General features: G+C 41.1%; 1 protein-coding gene across 4 annotated transcripts in view; it reads left to right on the forward strand.

The window, feature by feature from the left end:
- Positions 1 to 202: 202 nt before the first annotated feature.
- Positions 203 to 20,633, forward strand: part of RNF145 (ring finger protein 145) — a 47,834-nt gene continuing 27,403 nt past the window's right edge. Inside the window, exons 1-2 of one of the 4 annotated variants that reach the window (XM_075102587.1) lie at positions 203 to 466; positions 9,373 to 9,586. In XM_075102587.1, coding sequence (XP_074958688.1) covers positions 9,403 to 9,586 — 184 coding nt within the window. In that variant the 5' untranslated portion in view covers positions 203 to 466; positions 9,373 to 9,402. Of the gene's footprint in view, positions 467 to 768; positions 910 to 1,248; positions 1,270 to 9,372; positions 9,587 to 20,633 lie in introns of those variants that run through there. The other 3 variants (XM_075102585.1, XM_075102584.1, XM_075102586.1) reach the window with 3 other exon arrangements.

Raw genomic sequence — 20,633 nt, forward strand, 5'->3', positions numbered from 1 at the left:
GGCAGGGGGACGGCTAAGGGCGTTGGGAGAGGGTGGCTGGCGCCGGGCTGTCCCGGCGTTGCGGCCAGAGCCCCTGCGGCTGGTCGGGGATGCTCCCCGCGGCGGTGACCACTCCGCGCCAGCAGTTGCTTCGCTCGGCTCCGGGGCGGGCGGGGCGGGGCGGGGCGGTGCTGCGGGAGGGGCGGGCGCATGCGCAGAGCCGGGCGGCGCGCGCGCGCAGGCAGCGGGGCCATGGCCACCCGTCAGTGGGCCCGCGGGGTGTCGGCGCCCTGAGGCGGCGCGGTGCGGCCATGGTGCCTGGAGGAGCCGCTCTGCTGCCCCCGCCGCCCACCGAGCCGCCGCCGTCGTCGCTGTGAGGCGCGGGGCCCCGCCGTGCCACCGGGGAGCAAGAGGAGGAGGAGGAAGAGGAGGAGGAGGAGGAGGAGGCGGAGGCGGCGGCGACCACCCCCACCCCCCGCCGGCCCAGGTGATTCCCCACCCGCCCCCTCACACACGCGCGTGTCCCGTCCCCCTCCCCTCAGGCCGTCGCGGGGAGGCCGAGGCGCCCCCCGCCCAGCCCCCCTCCCGCGCGCCTGCGGGGGCGCGCACAGCGCAGTTCGCACCTCGGCGCCCCCCCGCCGCTTGCACGCGTGTGCGTGTCCGTGTGCGCGCGTCTGTGTGGCGGGGCTTCCCCGATCTCCCCTGTGCGCAGCGTCGCGTCCCTCCCCCTCCTCCCCTCCTTCCTCCTCCCACCACCCCCCGCCGGCGCTGGCTTGCGGCGAGCTTTGCAGGGGGTTACTCGAGTTCAAAGGCGGCGGCGCTGCCCGGGGCCCGCGGGAGGATGCGAAGGGCTCTCCGCAGCGCCGGGGATGAACGCGAGGGTTTCGCCGGGCGGGCGGCGGGCAGGAAATAAGTCGCCGGTCGAGGAGTGTGCGTGGAGCGGGGCGGGGGCGGGAGTCGCGGTTTGCACGCCCGCGTCCGTGTGCTCGGGCCGGCTGCGGGGCTCGGCTCGGGCCCAGAGGACGAGCGGCTCGGTGTTGCAGTCGTGACCGAGGTGTTGCCTTCGCTGTGGGGGTTGCGGTGCTCCCCTCCCTCCCTGGGGTCTGGCTTTACCTTCTGGTTTCCGCAGCCGGCTCTAAATATCCCCGAAGGCTTTTTCTGGTGCCCGGACGGCCGTGGGCCGGGACTCGGGGCCGTGGCGTGCGGGGGCTCCGGGCGGGCAGGTGGGGAGCGGGCAGGCCCGGCTGCTCCCTCCTGGAGCCGGGCCCTGGAGCATATGGTAACGCTTATGTAAGTAAGAAGCAGCCCCTCCGTAACGTGAAGAACAGGGCTTTTTCTCTCTTCCCTACTTATGTCACGTTAGTCGGCTTTTTGAGATCTCCTGTAGCCTTTTAAAATAAGGTTTGTGATGAGAATTTCCAGTTTTTTGCTGTGATCGAGAGTGGTTCCGTGTGCTAAATACACTTGTGCCAGATGGTCGCTCTTAGAGGGATTCTTATCTTTTGGTTGTGCTACCTTTTCGGGGGTGTGCGTGAGGGGACTGGTGCTTAAATAATTATAATTGGGAGAAGAAAGTGAAAAAACATGTGTTTTTCAGTTTAATGCTCGTAAGTACCAGTAAACAAGGGAGAATATTAGACATTATAGGTTAAAAAAAAAGCACCTTTTGTTTATCAGTGTAAAGTGAGATTACTCTAACACATTCGACTCGTAAATATTAGCCATTTGTGATCTCACTCAAAATACTGTTTTCAAGTCTGTAGCTGTTGCTGTATTCACTTCTTCTGCAATTTTTAGTACAAGAGTTTCTGTGAACTTGTTTTGTGGGCTTGAGATGTGGACACTTTTAGTTACATTTGTATTAGGGGGTTTTTTGGTACGTAATGTACTGCCAGAGACTGAACTTGGGAAGGAAGGAAATAATTTTTAAATACTCTTTGATCACTTTTGTTTATAAGTTAGTGAGGATAGATTAAAACATTGAAAAAAAATTTTTTTAAGATGAGAACTGTTAAGCTATTGCACCCTGTAACTTTAGTTTACCTGCAACCTTGGCTTATTTTTGCCAGTTATCTGAAATAATGAGCTTCCTGTGCATGAGAAACTGTATCTTCTTGTTTCTACTTAGTTTTAATAGCTGTGGTAATGAGCTGCTGTTTTTTGGGCCATAATGTCATGAAAGGATGTAGTTTTATTAATACCTAAACTCATTAGCATTAGAAGATAGTTGTCTTTGTGACCACGTTTATGTGGAAGGATTGTCAAAAGTCTTGGAGAGCCACATAAAGCTGCTGCTTCTCCAAAATGCAGCTTTATATCAGTTTTAGGAGGAGCTACTGACGTTAAAGCAACCTACATCTGTGGGAGATACGAACTGAGCAATGCGTGTTGGAAGAAATACGGGGGAATTCCTTCCATTAGAGACGATGGAAGGAGATTAGTCTCTCAGTCTGGTTCAGCAGCTGGAGTCCATGGTGCAGCTGCAGAAAGTCACATCATTCCAATAAGATGTGAACGAATGGGTGTGTTGTGGAAAACTGTATAAGCCTACTTAGCGTTTCATGTTGCACTCTCAAAAACATTCTCTAAGCTGTTTGCTAAACTTGTTGGTCTCCTCTTCATGCAGACATACGGGTGGCTTCTCCTTCAGTCCTCTGTAGTGATTTACTCTCCTGAGTCCAGTTTTAGCTCCAAATATACCTGACAATGTTTGATGTGTTTATAAAGTGGACACTTTGCTGTAGTTTGTTTAAGTGCATGTTCATGTCTAGCGCCTTCAATAAGATTCAGACATCCGTGTGCCAGTTTCCCTGCCTTTACTTTTATAATATTTCCTTTCATTTTAGAGAAGCCCTGCTGCTTTGTAATTAGTTGCATACTTGAAAGGGACATTCAGAAGTGGGTACTTCATCTCATGGAATTTTTCAGGAAAATTTTTATGGTTGCACACCTTGAGTTCGAACATGTTTTAAAAGAGGCTTTTCTGAGTGTTTTCACTGTTCGTTTGATCTTTCTGTTGTGCGAGTCTGGTACCACAGGAAGCTAAGCTGCATATTTGACAGGCCTGGAAACTGATGGTCTTTATTTACAGGACTCAAATAGCTAAGGCGGCAGCAGCAGCAACTTTATCAATATTGACTTAGATCTTGAAAGTCTTACTTTATATTTTAACTTCTAAGCCATCAAGTAACTAGTTCTTGGCATTGCAGCTCTAAACATAGGCTGTGTCTATATCTGAAATGGCTAAAAACTAAACGAGCAACTGTGGAGGAAGAAATATATTTAATCCTGTCGTGTAATTTCATCCTGGTAACACATTTGGGTTGCAGGTTTATTGTGAGGTGGATGGGGTACACCAACCTTACTTGCGTGGCTGGTCGTCCTGTGATCCAGCTCGCTGAGGTGGGTTGTCACAGACTGCATCATCTTGGGCTGTCATTAATGCTCTGTGTGCAGGTCCTCCGGGTATTCTATCCACTGCAGAGGCACTTTGGGATTGCTGCCCAGATTTTCTCAGAATGTGCTGATACAAATGTGGTTAGGCAGGCTTGTAGCTGTAGGCTTGCAAACATGGCTGTGACAGCAAAAAAATGAAATAAAAAAAAAAAAAGAAAAAAGCTGAATAACTAGTTAATAAACCAAGCCTTGGACTGGCAAGAAACTGTAGAGCCAAAAAGGACCTCAGAGCAGTTCAGTTTGTTGATTCAATATAGACTTTTTTCTGAAAATTTACTTAAAGATATATTTTTATTTTAATGAACTAAATTCTTGTCTTTCAGGTGCCTAACCGAACTCGGCAAATCTGTGATCTAAAAAACAAGCAGTCCCTCTTAGTGTGACTGGATTTGAACTGATCATACGCAGGCAGAATGCCGATCCTGTAGGAATCCACAGATATTTTGCTGCATACCTGGTGGATTTCTTAACCTTTAACATGTTTTAGTCCGCAAGTTCAGTTCCCTGGTCTTGCCTGTTCGTTATGAAAAATAAGACACAGGGTGTTTCACAGGTGGCCTATAATTGCGGTATATAATTGCGAGTGTACTGGAGCTGCTTGTAGTATATCAATGTAGTCCAGAACTAAATCTTTAAAGAAAACTTTAACTTCACAGCTCTGTGATATCCTAATTTCCTGAATTGATTTTCTTCTCCCTCATATGAAACTTAAAGTTGGAAACATGGATTTGTTTTTTCTGCTGGACAATTAACTGTCTCTAGTTGTTTTTGTCCATTTTTAATACGCCTTTAATGTGAATGCATGTTCACTTATGTCCCTATGAACAGATAAGAGGTTGACCTAATTTGCTTTATAGTAAAAGTTGTTTTTCACAAACTATGTTATGTATTTGTTTGTTGTGATTAACCTTAGCTGTGCCTCACTTCACAACTGAATGAGTCTTGGGTGAGTAGGAATTTAGGAATTAATTTGTTTTCTAGGTAGAAGCAACAGTTTTCCAGTCACACCACCGCAGCAGCTCTGTAGCAATCCATATTGTTTAGATCAGATGGGGGGGGAAAAAGGAGGAAAAAAAAATGCATTTATTCTTGTTAACTTCTTACATAGCAAGATCAAGTAGTCTGCCAACCGACGCTCTCTAAACCTTTAAATTGAAGGCTAAATACTCTGTGGTTATTACTTGAAATTACTGAACTGCTCTAGTGAAGTACAAACCCTGAGTATTATTGGAAATGCTGACCAGATCCTAATGACAGTGTTACCGTACACGTCTGCAATGTTTCACTGCTTTATTAGTACACTTGGTATGCTCACTGTTTCTGGCCATCTCAGCAGAAATTTTTGAGTGCTGTCCTTGTTTGCCAATTGAAATTGCATGGGAGCAAGGCATCTTTTGCTTTCCTTGCTGCTGACTGCATGGGAAAGAGCTGTTTTGATGGATCAGTGACTCACTCTCCGGAGTTCTAGTTGTTTTTCATTTTATTTTCCTCTACAGACTCACACAGGGAAATTATTTTCTAAGTGCATATCTGATAAACGTTTTGTCCTGTTCCTTCCCTTTTCTTCTCTTCGTTTTCTCCCTCCTAAACTGATGATATAAAGATCTAAGTCTCTGAAGAACAGGATTTCTCTGTACTTCGAATTCCTTTCTTTATGCTCCCAAGAACAGGACAGGCATATGGAAGGAGGGGTTCTGGGGAGTGCGTGAATGCAATCCAGGTGATGGGTCTTATTTTAGTTTTTGAACTGTGACTCTTAACTATAGTTACAGATAGGACTTGTACATTTTGTGGTTTTTTTTTTTTTTTTTTCCCCTCTTCTAGATCTGTATTGCAAGTTTACCCTATAGGAAAACAAAAGCTTTTCCTAGTGATGTTTTTAGTTTCTGAATGTATCACTGAAAATAATTTGAAGTGGAAACTAGACTACAGAACAAAGCCTGCTTGTGAACGGATGTATCCAAAGTAACTAGTATTTCATAGATGTGAGGAACAGAAGTTGAAATTGTTTCCTTTGGTTTTTAGTCAATCTTTCCAAGTATTTTAGGTTGTAATCCTGTAGGAGAATGAGCATCTTGTTAACAGATGTTAGGCTGAGTGTTGCAGGATCAAGTCTGGCTTTGAAGTTCTGATCCCAGCTGGAGTTACTGTGTCTTTCTATGGTGATTTTGGGTGGCAGTAGTATTAGAATAACTCTTAAACTTGCAGGTATTCCAGCATACTTCTGTAACCATTAAGTAATTCTATAATTAATGCTTTTCTACATGAAGAAACTCTTCTCTGTTAATATAATTTTGCACCTGCTTGGATAAATGGATGCAGGTTTTGTGCAGCCTCTTGCACTGCTTCACCAGTGAGTATCTTCTGCCTGTGATGTGATAGATTTATAATTAAGTTGGTGCATAAGTAACAGTTACACTGGTTTAAGTGGCATAACTCACAGCTTCAGCTGAAATGGTAAAATTTTACGTGATGACAAAACCTCAGAAAGAAAATTCTATTAAAGGGAAAATGTGTGTTATCTTTGAGGGGTATTTTTGAGTTTACTGCTAATCTGTTCTGCTGATGGAATGAGCTGGGACAGACTTGTGATGGTGTCTTTTTTTTAATTGTGTTTTGCTAATTCTACTGGGTTTATTGTGCTTTTTTTTTTTAAAAGCTAGCCAGGAATATGCTTTTGACAAAATGGGTATGTTAGGTGAGGGAGGGGTTTTTGAAAAGTACTGTGTTGTTAGAAAACAAAACTATTTCCATGAACATTAATCAGTTTTGATGGGAAGTTTTTAAAAGATGGTTTTGGTGAAAAAGTGCAACTGTGCTTGCACTCACTTAAGATGTGAAGTCTGAAGTTCTTCCTAGGACTTTTCTTACCCTGATTTGGAACAGGGAAATGTTTGAAATCATGGGAAAAATTTTTTGAAGCACAGAGTAGTGGCTTCTCGGTCCTGTTCTTAGATCTGTTTTTTGGCTATGTACAACAGTGACCTATTTTTTTTTCCTTTCTAATGTCTGAGCATCCAGCAGCTCTTGTCATCATCGTTTATCTAAAGGTTTTAGAGGTTTAATGTTGTGGTGTGTTTTTTATTTTTTTGTTTGTTTTTACACCAATCAAAATAATGTATTGTGAGAGCTCTTTACAATGAGCTTAGAGCAGCAATGGACTTTGCTTGCCTGTATTACGTTTTGTTAGAACTTGGCAGCAATTACAACTGAGGCTTTATTTAACACATCCGCGTTTCTAGTGGAGTTAATTTTAAAGGATTTTTTATTAGTGTTGGATGCTTTGTCAGTCAGTGACAGAATATGCTGCAGAATTGCAGTGGCCGCTTTTCATTGCAACATAATGTGGTTTTCAAAGTTTGTTTTGCCTTTTTTTTTTTTTTAACAGGGTTTGAAATTTAGATTGTTTTCTTAGGTAATATAAATGCTGCACTTTTCAGTTCTCTTACGTTCCCAAGTATGTGCGTGAATTTGGGAGGCAAAATTTTTCACCTTAATTTGGATGTGCTGAACCTCAGTTAATTTTCAGTATTAGGAGAGATCCATGGAATTCTGCATTTGGACTAATTACAGAAAGTGAAAGCTCAAGTGAAAATTTCCTTCTTGTCCTACATACTTGGTTGTTGATGACTGGAGAAGGCTTGACAGTTACGATAATATCATTAGAAATCAGGTGCTTGTTGTCACTTGGTGTTTTTATGACAGAGTGAAAACCTGGAAGTCAGTTCCTGCCCACACCTAAGCCCTGATCTACTTGGAAAAGTAACCTAGCAAAAAACCAGGAGGCAGCTTCTTTTCAAAGTTTTAATTAATCTTGTGAACTCGGCAAAACCAAAGATGTTTAAAAATTGCAGGACATTTAAAATGCTTTGGTATGAATTATTTAATCTGTGTGCTGAGCATAGGCTTGTATTTCAGCATGCAGCCTGGCGAAACTCTTTGTATACAATCTGTGTAGCTCCCAACTTTTGTTTGTACAGTACCATACGTTTAAACTGTCTTTTATTCACATTAAATCTTGAATGCTGGTATTGTGTAGCAGCTGCTTGGGCAATGGTTTTGGTTGTTCATTCTAAATATTTGTAGTCTTCTGCCTGACCTTTAAATTCATTTTGGGAAGCATTGTGAAATGCCGGTATTGTGTGGGATGCCTGAGGTAGTGGGGAGGCGTTTCCTGTGTGAGCGGAAGCATGTGCTGTCTTCGGGGTTTGTAGAGCTGTTGCAAGAGCTCTGTAAAAGCTGTCCACATTTATGTAACTTGAAAAGTTAGACTGTGGGCTAGATGGTGACAAGCAGCAGCCCTGTGACCTGTGGTTTACTGGGCCAAATTTCCGTTTTGATCTTTCGTCAGTTCTTGAGAGGAATTAATTTTATGTCATCATGCCCTGACAAGTGTCAGTGTGGCTTTAGGTGTGCGCATGGACAGTTTGTGGTAGCATCTTTGCCATAGCAAGAAAAATAAAACTTCACACATGGATTATGTGTGTGTCTGTCCCCATATGAAGAGGACGATATTTTTAGTTTCTGTATATTAGCATGGTTTCATTTCATGCTGTACTTCTGTGTTGATTTGATAGTATAAAACTTGCACAACTGCAAAACTTTACAAACTTACACAAGGATAATATGAATAAAGTCCTGTAAACCTGTAAAACTCTATTTAAGAAGTGCAGTTCCAAGTGCGTGTTTTTTCTGTTTCTTTGGTCAGGATATAGTTCTTTCCAGTTGTCACCTTAATAATTGGGAACGGTAGCCTTTTCTTAAATATGTCCTCAGGCTGATCGTGCTGCAGGCAATTTGTTTTCACTTGTTTGAATGGATGCTTGTGGGTAAAAACTTGCTGGATCATCCCCACCTTGGCCTTGAATACTTCAACTGCACTTTTCTAATAGTGTCTCTAATTGGTGGCTCACAAAGACAGTGTGGGGTGAATGCTGTTCCTAGGGTGGGCAGGTGGCATGTGGTAAAAACAGCACACTTCATTTAGGAACAACTGTCAGTCTTGGCTGAAGGCAGTGCTCTGACAGGATGTGGAAACTGATCCTTTTGCTCTTTAAATGGTCCTGTTGATGACTAGCTCTCTTTTGAGATGCTGTCATGGACCAGCATTTTTTTCCTGTTTAAAAACAAAAAAAAGAGCACCCTTTATTGACTTAGTCATCCATTTTCTCTGATTGCAGGGTCCAAAAGTAAATTACGTTTTAGTACTCTGGACTGAAGATATGGTCTTTTGTTTATGATTCCTTGCGGTGAATTACATGAAATTGAGTAGAATAATTGCATTATTGGTCTTAATCTTCAAAACACAGAGCCCTCAAATTCCATACATATATAAAGTCATAGAGGCTAATGAATGCTGTAAATTATTTTTTTAAAAGTTTAGATATTGGAAAATTATTATTTCAATTTGCATTGAGGAGGTGAATCTAAAATATTCTGAGAATATTCTGAGGTGGTTATTTCATTGAAGAGGCATAGAAAGAGTGTTAAGCGAAGTGGAGGTAGTACCTGAATTTTGTTGGTGTTTGCTTTCTAAGGCTTATCGGGTGTTTGCTTTCTAAAGCTTATTGTATTAAAGTTTATGTAGTACCTAGTACATTGGGGTATTTTGGCTGGGATCTTTGATGCTAAGTTACTGCAAGTAAGAATGAAGTCTTATTCAGTGCACACCCTTTGACTAGTTTTATGTGGTTAACCAGACCACCCCCCACCCCCCCTTCCCCATTTTACAGTATTACCATGGAAAAATTGCTAGCAAATTGACCTTTATATAGCAAAAATAGAAGCTGTCCTGTCTGGATTTGAATCTAACTCAGTTTATTCATTCAGTCATTTGTGGCCACACAGGAAGCCCCATTCATGTGATCACAAAGCCTAATAGCTGTTTGTACAGTGAGATTGATCTGATTACTCTTCTCTGTCTTGTGCTATTTACAGTCTGCTGCCAATTCACAGAAAGGGAAGAGAATGGCTGCAAAGGAGAAGTTGGAGGCAGTATTAAACGTGGCCCTAAGGGTCCCAAGCATCATGCTGTTGGATGTCTTGTACAGATGGGATGTCAGCTCATTCTTCCAGCAGATCCAAAGAAGTAGTCTGCACAACAACCCTCTCTTCCAGTACAAGTACTTGGCCCTTAATATGCATTATGTGGGTAAGTGTATGTGTATTCAAGAGGAAACACTACTGTAGTAAATAGTTTTGCTTACTACAAGAATTTTAAGAGTTTGTTAATAGCATGATACTACATTGAGTACAACAAATGGCATGATAATCTAGTCATTACAGTTCTGCTTAAGGGACTGTATTTATGTTAGCAGGAAAGAAATCCTGTCTAGGGACTTCTACTGAACTTTGTTATTTAGCTTTGATATGTAAATAGAGTAGACCTGGTGTCTGGAAACACGATGGATGCCCTGAAAGAACAGCACAGTGACTTTGGCCTGTGTCTGACTGAGAAAGCTGCTGTGAAATGTTGTGCAGGCAAGAAGTATTGTAACTTATATTGCTGGCATTAAACAAGAGACTAAGGAAAAAGTTGCCTAGTTTCGATTGTGACCACAGCACCAGAAGGTTACCTTTCACTGCTGCGTGGATATGGCTTTTCAGTTTACAACCTGTGAACCGTATATATGCTGTGAGTGGATTAGAGAAGGTAACAAGTCCTTGTGTTGCAGATAAATGGACAAAATTACTAACGCAGCTCAGGCAGCTGAGGTTTAAACCTTGGCCTGCAAGTCTAGTTCTGGAATGCAAGGTGTCTGCTTTTAGGAAATGAAAGGATTGATGTTCCGGGACCTGTTCTCCAGGTGGGTATGTGATTCATACACTGACCGCACATGGGGTTAATTAGGGATTGGATCCAGGCTGCTGAGGTTGATAGCCAATGATGATCCGCGTGAGTACTGCCTAGCTTGGAGAGAAATGGCTAGCATATTATTTTCCCACTCTGCAATGCTTCTTCCTTGTAGATGGCTTTGGAGGATAAAGATGTACAGCAGCCAGCTAAAGGAAACTCCCTTTAGTTAAGTGGTTAGAGGACTGTGGTTTTTTGAAGTAGCACATCCAGGTTTTTAATTCTGACTGCAGAAGTGTTGGCATGTGAGTTTTTTTCTTAATCTGTTAAATGTCTATTGTCTGGAAATTATTTACTGCCATTAAAAAAAACACACGTGGCATTCTTTGTCATGGCTCCACTATACTCATACTGGGATAGCAAAGCACTTTTACTGCAAAAAGCTGGTGTTACAGTTCTATGCTCTTTTCATATGTTTGTGGGAGAGAGTACTTGTTTGTTGGTGGTGTATGTGATGCAGGACCGTGGTGGCATGTAACTACGCTGGCTTTCTCATGCACCTGTATGCACACAAGTACCTTTTGAGGATTAGTTTATCAGATCAGTTTCTAATACAGAACTCACAGTTGTGTGGTAGGCTATCAGGATGTCAGTGAGTAATTTCCAGCTGTGGCACAGCCCCTCTTTCTAGTCATTTGGTAACCTTGTCCTTGCTTAAGTACGTCGAGGTACACCAATAAAAAGTGCTGCAGAGAGGGTAGCAGTTGTTACTAAAGTATTTCTCACCTGGATGCTATTTTAGTACTAAATCAGTAGATTATGACTTTGTGCTAGTTATACAAATGGTGCTTTTGTGCTGGGGCACAATCACTCAGCAGTTCTTTTGCTTTTTGCTTTTAGAATGTTGAGTGTCTGTACTTTTACTGCTCCAACTGGTAGTTGCTTATGAAGAAGGGCTTCTACATCATAAAGCAAGTTACTTGTTTTAAAAGATTTTCAGACAGTTTTCAGTGGCAACACCGTGCTAATACTTTTCAAATAAAGTTGATTTGTTTCAATTCCTTGGTTGTTGGTTTTTTTAAGTTGTGTTAGTGTGAGGCTGGGCTAAATCAATGTACATGCCTACACAAGATTCTATATAGATTTAATTACATCAGTTTACAGTATAACCCTAATTAAAATGACGTATCAAAATATATGAATTGGATTTGTAAGGAAAACAAAGTACTTCTTCACCAGTTTGGGAAATTAAGCTACTTTGAAGATATGTTGGGGGAAATTAACTTCCAGTGTGTAATTTAAATAACATGGATGTTTCAACATGCATGTTATTTAAATCTATTTTATTTAGGAAAAAAATGCACTGTTCATATTTGCAGTTAGGAAACACAGTATCAACAAATGCTGTGGCAGCTTTGCAATATCAATCAATCGCTGAATTTCTTATAGAGGCAGTGTAAGATATTGTGTCATAGAAGCACTTCTAGCAGCTTAGGAAATTGGCTGCATGTATCTTGGGCAGGTGCTTAAGGAAAAATTTGATTAGAGAACCATAAAAATGAGTAAACTCTATCAATCTTGATATAGTGAACCTTTTCCTAAAACTAAGGATCCAAAGTTGGAAATTTGCTCAGAACTGGGGGTTACCGGAATATCTCTTCTGTTTAAATGCTCTGTTTTTCTTCCATCCATTTGACTTAAAAGTTTGAAAAGTCAATTTTTTTTCGATCAAGTGAAGAGCTGTATGTTACAGTGTGATTCATGTTCCAGCTAGCAGTACTGGGAGTGCAATAAAAGCCTCTAGGATGCAATCTGTCCTTTGGTAGAGCTTTTCCCTTTCATATCTTTTGATAGAACAGCCCTTATCTGCTTTAGTGAGGGAAAATATTCAGTCCTGATAACCACTCAACCACAAGTTCAACTGCATGAAATGTAACTAAATATGCATAAAGCAATGCAAACAGCAGAGATAATTTTCTGGTTACAATTATTGAATGTAAACAGATTAATTTTATATAGGAAAACTTGCAAAGTAATTGTTGCTTATGAACTTTATCTGTCAAATGGCACAGTGGTTACTGTGCTCTTGTGTACGACGTTTGTATTATATTGCTTTATTTCATGATGCTAATTCATACGCAGGAAAACATCTTCTAGAATCACCATTAAAACTGTTTTTCACTTCTGAAAACTTTGTTTGTCAAGTGTGCTTAAAGAGGCAAACATTGAAAACAGTTAAGCAACAATTTGGGAATGTCTTTGCCTGAACAATTTTTGTCCTGTGTGTGTGGAAATTCATACTTGATGGTCACAGAATCTCTTCAAGCTTAAAATTTGATTCATTGCACCAGTATCTTTCTGGAAGTACTTTTGGTACATCTTACAAGGCATTTGCCAGATAATTAATTGAAGACTTAATCTAAAATTACTAGAGATGCTTGAGATTAAAAGGAGTTGACCTGCTCACTTGACTTTTATTTTTTTAGTTTGCCATATCTACTAGATATCTGTAAAACTAGACAAGAATCAGATAAAATGGGGTTGCATCCTAAATTCAAGTGCACATACTAGCGATGTTCAGTGAGAAGTTACCTTAAAATAGTAAAAATTCTTTTGTCCTCTGAAAGGAGTCACACGGAAGGTTTGGTTCTATAATCTGGCCCTTTCATGCCATCTTTTAAAAAGCTAGAAAATATAAATATATGCCTATTTTTTTTCTATTTTAAGTATTGAAAAATCCTGAATTATAAGCCTTATTTGCAAATGTGACCTGTGAACGAAAGTGCATTCTGTAGTTCTTCTTGGAGTGTTTAGGAGTAATGAGGAGTAATAAATAAGGTAATAAGTAACCAGTTGATAAGCAGTACTGTCCCAAGACTCTTTCCCAAATACTTCAAATCATCCTATTTACTTTTTAATCCATCTGGATAGTCTGGCTGCAGACTAGCATGTGGTAAATTTGTGTGCAGTGTTGCTATATTACCAGATATGATTCTGAAAGATATGCTATGCTGTCTGTTACCAAGTCTAAGGATCTGGGGCAAAAGAGGCTTTGAAAGCAAACCAAATTTTTGTCTACAACTGTTAGAGGTATAATGTGACTTCATTAAAATTGTTTTGTATATGTTTAAAGTAGCCCCTCCTTCAGGAAAAATCTGCTAGCTAAAATGGCTTTGTCTCCAACCTCTCTGAAGGGTAGATTAGCACACTGCTGCTGCCAGACTTCAGTGTTTCGTCTGAGCTGTGGAGTAGCTCTGAGAAGACGCTTCTTTTTTCATTCTTTTGATGAAGGAGGTGGAAAGGGTGGAAACCATGTAATTTCCCCCTATGAAGGGCAAAACAATGCGATTTGTGCTAACTGGTAAATACTCTGAGCTAGATGGGGAGAAGTCATGAGCTTAATCTGTAATCAGAGTCAGCCTTGGAATTTAAGTCACTATCGCAATAGAGGCACAGAATTACACTAAATACATAGAGTTTTCTTACCTAAGAATATAAATAAGTTTTCTATATTGAACTGTATTCTTTGTCATTAAAAAAAAAGTTATTGGGAAAAACTTAAGGAAACTGTTATAAATACTTGGAATAGGAGGAAGGTGTGTCACCTTTTACAACCCTGTTTGTTTTGCAGGTTCTTGAACTGTGCAGTTATTACCTTAATCACTTGGTCACATCACTTACTAGGTGTGAACTACTTGTTATGAATGCTGCCTTTAAACAGGAGGCTTGGGGGAGGTGAAACCTTCTGAACTTGCTGCCGTGCTGTGTTTGCTGATTGCTCTCTACTTTGGTCTGCTCACTTTTTTTTTTTAAGCTTTTGTGCATTCATTAGAAGATCTTTTATTTGGATTGCTTTTTTGTGATGTTTTTTCCTCTTAAGAGGAAAGATACAGTACTCATACAAACACGGTAAAACATGCCATGTACAGCTTCAATGTGAGAAGAAAGAAGCAGTTGGTTCATTCCAGAAACAAATTTCGCAAAATTGTGAGAAGAGGATGCATGGCTAAACATGTAAATGCACTTAATGCGTACAGGGATAAAGTGCTGCTCAGATTCAGCATCTCTGGGTTTGCTGTCCCATGTCTTCTGTCTCCCTCCTGCCAGCAGCATTTAGATAAATGGGTAGGAGAACTATTTTCTGAGTGTTACTATTTTAAACTCTTGCTATTCTTAACCTAATGCAATTTTATGACTTGGACGTGGTCTTTATTTCTTAAAAAAATTACTTGCTGTGTCTTCATCTTATCTTCTTGGATAAAATGCAGTGTATGCTGCAGTTGGTAGACACAGAAGAGGGTAGAGAGTGTTCCATGCTCAACATACACATGCCCTTTTTTTTCTTTCCAACTCGAGACTCCTGATTCCTATACTACTTCCATAGTGTCATAGGCTTTTTAGTAAGCAGCTTTCTCAGCGTATGGATACTTTCAGGTACCTGTTCTGTATAGAGCTGGGGTCTCTTTTTGGCAACCTGGATCACTTTAAAAAAAAAAGCCAATAGCAGCTTTTTTGAAGAGAGACGCTTAAAATTTTGAGGTTTGCTTGACTCTGAGGACCAGTCTCTCAACATAGCAATTTTTGTTCATAATTTAGAATATGCTGTGACTGTATTTTTACAGTTCCGCTTCTGTGTTCTTTTCCAGTACTCTTCAGGTTCTTTATGATTGTAATTAGACCCAGAACTCTGATCATTATGTATGCTGTATTATAGAAACAGCCTCTGAATCACATGGCAGAACTAGAATTGAAAGTCCATTTTATTTGCTCAGAGAATACTGCAAATGTCTGTAAGGAACTCAGTTCTTGGATTATTTATAGAGTTCCCAATCTGTTATGCATTAAAAAATTTAAGAAACAGTTGTAGAAGTTGGTGGCGGTACCCCAGTAATGAGTAAATTGTTTTGTTGGCATTATTATCACTGAGATGTGCAAATGTTGGTAACAGGATTTCTGATCTCTGTTTATAGTTGCTCTGTGCCATGACTGGGCAAATATTAATTTCTGTGTGTGCAAGTATGTTTATTTGTGTTCCTTCTCAGTTTAGAACTAACTTCTGAGCATATTTGCTGAAGGGCAAGATATTTACTGTGTTAGCTCAAAGTACAAAACTTGTTGGAGTGAGTAACACTTGTTTGGGCAGCTCTGGCTGAGTGGGAGGGTGAAGAAGAGGTGTGCTTTGGCATTGCCATGCAAAAACATCGCTGCCTGAAAATGCAGTACATCTTAAAGCCCACTATGCTGATGCTGTCTTGAACGGCATTCAGTTAGCAGTGGTGGGACAGGCTGGATGAAAGCTACCCTTTGTGGTGCTAGTACTGGTGCCTCGGTGGCTGCTTGAGATGGATGGGGATTTTGACATTAAATGTTCTCTGAATGGCTTGGCTTCTAGGTTGATTTCAGTGGAGTGAATTTGGATTTGCTGTGTGTTGGAGCCACCTCCGATGCAGGAGAGGCTGTTCTGTGTGGTGGTGGAGCTTTTTTATGACATTACCTTTCGTAACAGCAGACGAGGAACTAGTCTTGCTCTCAGGACAGCATAGCTGTCCCAGTCAATTCAGAAGACCCCATTTGGCTGAGCTGTCCGTCAAAGGATGCTTCATATAAATTGAGGATGTACAAGAGATTTTGTCTCTCCTTTTACATGACTTAAAAATAAGTGGCTGTTAGGATTCTGTCTGGGCTTGAGCCAGCCTCCAGTGAACGGGCCACAGAATCCTGCTGGTGCTTCTGCATCATGCCTTTAAGTACTGTGAGCTCCAAAGAGTATCTTTTAAAAATCATCCCCTCTTAAGGCAGATGTTTTAGTCATAGGCATTTTATTAAATCTCTGTGTAAATTGTTGTGTAACCAGTCTGGTGACTGGTAATCCTGAGAATTAGACACACTGAAAATAAAGGTGCCAGTGGTTGTTACGCTACTTCTGCCATATTAAATACAGGATTTCTGAAGTCTGTCCTGTGTTATTGGCACTTGCATGTTGTGGCCATATAGTCTTCTGAATACACCGGAATGAAGACAGTCAAGGGTTTGGCTGAAATGAAATCACTAACTCGGTAGTGCACTGATCTTACATTGTCAGGAGAGACAGGAGTTTTGATGGTGTTCTGTGGCTCACCACTTGCTGCTTCACAGCAAGTTGCTTTACAAGTCATTGTAAGATGAGCCCTTCACCGTTAGAGGATATGAGGGAGTGGGAAGTTAGGGTTCCCCAAGTTAATTTCCTGGTAGAATCCAAGCAATTGTGCTATTACTTTCCGACGCTCAAAAATTTGAATTCCTCACTTTGTAGTATCCAGTGTAAACAACTCCTTCTCTTTTGGGGGCAGTGTTTCGTTGTCAAGCCTCTGCAGAAGCAGCATCCAAGAGGTGGTGTGGTTTTATTAAGAAACGTTATGAACTCTTTTTCATGGCAAAGTTCTCATTTTTAGACTAAACCTGCAGGAAACTTTGAGTAATAATGTGAAGTGGACACGAGGGATCTGCAATCATGCAAATGAGCACTAAAATGTTTCATAAAGAGGATGGGTTGCAACTCTGATGACACTCCAGAAGCCTCCGTTCAATGCAGCGTGTCAGTAAAACTCAGACACCTGAGACGGCAGTGAGGTAATATGGGGTGAGAGAAGCTGGGAAACATCTTGGTGGAACACAAAGAGAGAGATTGCTGAAAGGCAATCTGTGAGCTGCTGCTTACTGTAACAATGAGCATTGCAGTGAGAGGTTTTCATCTAGCTGAATCAACAAGTTGTAAATGAGGTCATGAGCTAGTTAATACATGTGTTCTTGTCTAGCAGTGTTTAACTGACCTTTTCTGCTTATTATGGTATTAACAGTTTATTTTCTCCAGTGGGGCCTAAATCTGTACTGTCTTGCACGAGAGGCAGCAGTTCTCTGCTTCCTTGGGCTTCTTCCTGAATAGGTACTGAGTGCTGGGTCTGTGTATTTGTAAGGTTGGCAGAATGAGTTTTCTATAGTGCTCCTATAGCTAAGGGTGCCATTCTGTTTCTGGTAGCCTAGCACTAGGGCACTAGTACTCTATTCAGGAAAGAGTTTGTTCTCTTTTGTCTGTATCTTTTTTTTAACGTGTTAGAATGGTTCCTTTACCAGGGCAGGAATTGGGCTTTACTGACCCTGCTGCTTACACTTAAACAGAAATGTACTTTGTGGGTTAAAAGGGACAATACACCAAGTCTCAAGAATGACAATAGCATGCATGGCCTAAATCAAGGGAGGAGAGCGTTGGTTGCAGATATAGAGCTCGAAGCTTTGCATGGGAGTCGGTGTTAGTTACTGTTAACCCATCTCTAAAGGTTATCCAGTAAGATGACTGTTTCTGAAACTGTAAATCCTTGTGTGTGAGGAATCTCTCCAAAGGGATATATATGTTCTCAACATTATGTTTTCTTCTGATGGAGGAGGTGCAAATGAAAACAGAACGTAATGATTTAGATGAGAAAGCTGCTGTGAGAAATTTCAGTTCCTGGTTCTTTGTTTTGAAGTAGAATCTTGTTTATGCCATACACTAATTACATCATTTGTCTGGGCAAGAGCAAAGCGAATGGACCATTGCTACTAGTATGTCTGAATTTGAGTTTTATTTCCTCTTTTTCTGCAATGAGACAACTTGGTAATGAATTATTTGCCTCTTTTGGTTTTTTTTGCCACCGGCATTGCCAGTCAAAATGAGGTTGGTACCACTGTGGGAATAGGGCCTCTGCAGCAAAAATGCAAATATTGCAGTATGAAGTGTGTCTCTCTCCTCTCAAATCATGAGAGGGAATTGTAAATAAGAGTGAAAGGGAACTACTTTAAATGTCTCTCACTTTCCCCCTCTTCAAAATATAACAGTTGGAGCAAATGGCTGCTTCAAAGTGAACACTTAAATTCCAGCCCAAACTCACGAGCGGTGGAGTTTACTGCAGAAGCTCAAGCAATGACCTTGGCTCTCTTGTGCTGCTTCCCTGTGCAGTGTTATAAGCATCTGTGCTGTTTGAAAGTCCTCTGTTTAAAAGGCACAGATGCAACAGTAATCTTCTCATCTTTTGATTTGGACATTTTTTTCACTCCTTCAATGTATCCTGCTGTATTTTAGTTAAAGTTGTGATCGTGTAGAGAAGAATGAACTTCAATCACTTCTAAAATGCTCCTATGTAACATGGCTGTGTTGGAGTGCAGTTACTGCCCTCTAAGATGTCTTCCTTTTACAGAAATTATCCTAGCAGCGCTCAAGTACATCATCATGTGGCCAGGGAGCAGACTTTCATGTGATAGAATAAGGTAAAGAAGATGGCAGAGCTTAAATGCAGATACAGTAAACAGGTATTCTTAGACTATTTATAGAGTAACAGAGGAATAAAAGACTGCATAATAAACTCCACTTAGTTCTCTACCTGAAGGTGAGTCATGGGCTACAGTGAGAAGGAAGGGTTTAGAGAGATTCGACTCAAGTGCTAGAATGATACATGGTTGTGCCACGTGGGTTGTTCCGCAGGGAGAATTGTCCCTAACTTAGCAATCAAGGGAAGGTGGTGAATACAGTAGAGCCGAGGTGTTAAGAATGTCTGCAGATGGTGTGAGAGCTGCTGGAGCTGGCTCATGGTGCTGTGGTGTGGTGCAAACTATTTAAATGTCGTCATGGAGGTTCTGCTGAGGAGTTCCTGCTCTTGTCATTTGTGTATTTGGTAGAAGGAAGGTGGTGAATAGAGAAGTTGAATTCCATAAAATACAGGTGTTTGCTAAGAAAACTGATGATGTAGAATATCTGCTGTGTTGTATTAACTAGAAGCATGTTATTCTGTATAAAACACTAGCTAGAAGGAAACTGTTGAAGTGCTGGGTTTCAGGCCCCTTCAAAAAGCTCAAAATAAAAATCATATAATCGTAGAATGGTTTGGCTTGGAAGGGACCTTTAAAGACCATCTAGTCCAACCCCCCTGCAGTGAGCAGGGGCATCTCCAACTAGATCAGAGTGCTCAGAGCCCCGTCCAGCCTGACCTCAGATGTTTCCAAGGATGGTCCATCTATAGCATCTCTGGGCAACATGTTTTAGTGTTTTACCACCCTAATTGTAAAAAAAGATTTCTTCCTTATATCTGGTCTGAATCTACCCTCTTTTAGTTTAAAACCATTACCCGTTGTCCTGTTGCTGCCAGCCCTATTAAAAAGTCCATCCCATCATTCTATAAGTCCCCTTTAAGTACTGAAAGGCTGTAGTAAGGTCTCCCTAGAGCCTTCTCTTCTCCAGACTAAAGAACCCCAACCCTCAGCCTTTCCTCCCATCCCTCTGATCATTTTTGTAAATGATCAAATGGATACTGTGCAAGCCACCATCTCTAGTTTCTGTATGACGCTTCATTTTAGTCAAAGAAACTATCAATTATTTCAGCTTTTGAAAAGGCACATCGTCAAACGTGCAACTTGTCACATCTACTTTATTAAAGTACTTGTAAAATTATCTTTGATATTAAATACATAAATTGTATATTTCCATTTTTAAACAGGTAAGTAAATAGACTTTGTCTGTCTATCATCACTCCTGTCATCTGTCCTATCTGAACTGATCTTTGCTTGGCATGCTGTGGGTCTGATGCCTTTCCTAGGAGCATTTTGCGAGTTACGTTCTTGAAGACCTAACTGTTGGTAGAATATTATGGAGATGGCTTATTGAAGGAGGCAGATATTAAGTAGCCTTGAAATACTTCCACATAAATACTGACTGTCTCTGAAGTTGTATCTTTTTCAAATATTGGAACATACTGTGTTCCCAAGCTGTTTTATAGTAGCTGCTTGTCCCACTACTTATGAGTGTTTAATCTAGTTACATTATTTTCAATAATGTAATGAAATATGTTCAATAAACAGGTTTTACAAGTATTTTTAAAAAGCTCAAAGTATAAATTAGCAAAAAAGGCTGTGCCCAGTGTTGCTGAATAGATGGATAAAACTTTAAATGTAACGTGACTAGTATAGCTGTAAGTGTCAGGATAAGTTCTTCTCTAGTGTTTAGTTCTTAGCTGCAGGGAAGTTGTTAGCTGCTGTTGTTTGGGTTTGGTTTTTTGGTGGTGGTTGGTTGTTTTGGGTTTTTTTCCTAAATGGATTTCAGTGCCAGGCACTCAACCTGACCTTCAGAAACAGCATGAGTGAACTGCATTGTGATGGAGAGCTTGGAAATAAAGATTAGTAAGGGCACCATGTGCTACATTTTTGACCTTCAGAGTCTGTCTGGAAAGAAGAGGATGGGCATCTACCACCCAGTTGTGAAGTGGATTTCAGAGTACTGCTTTATTTAAGTATCCTAATGAGGGCAGACTTGAAAAAAGGGATCAGTGTTCTGCTTGTTGGATAGGCTGCTGAGCAGCCAGGCTGTGTTCTTGAAGAGTAAAGCTGTATCTGCATTGGGTCT

Source organism: Phalacrocorax aristotelis, chromosome 8, assembly GCF_949628215.1.
Source record: "Phalacrocorax aristotelis chromosome 8, bGulAri2.1, whole genome shotgun sequence".
NCBI lineage: Eukaryota > Metazoa > Chordata > Aves > Suliformes > Phalacrocoracidae > Phalacrocorax > Phalacrocorax aristotelis.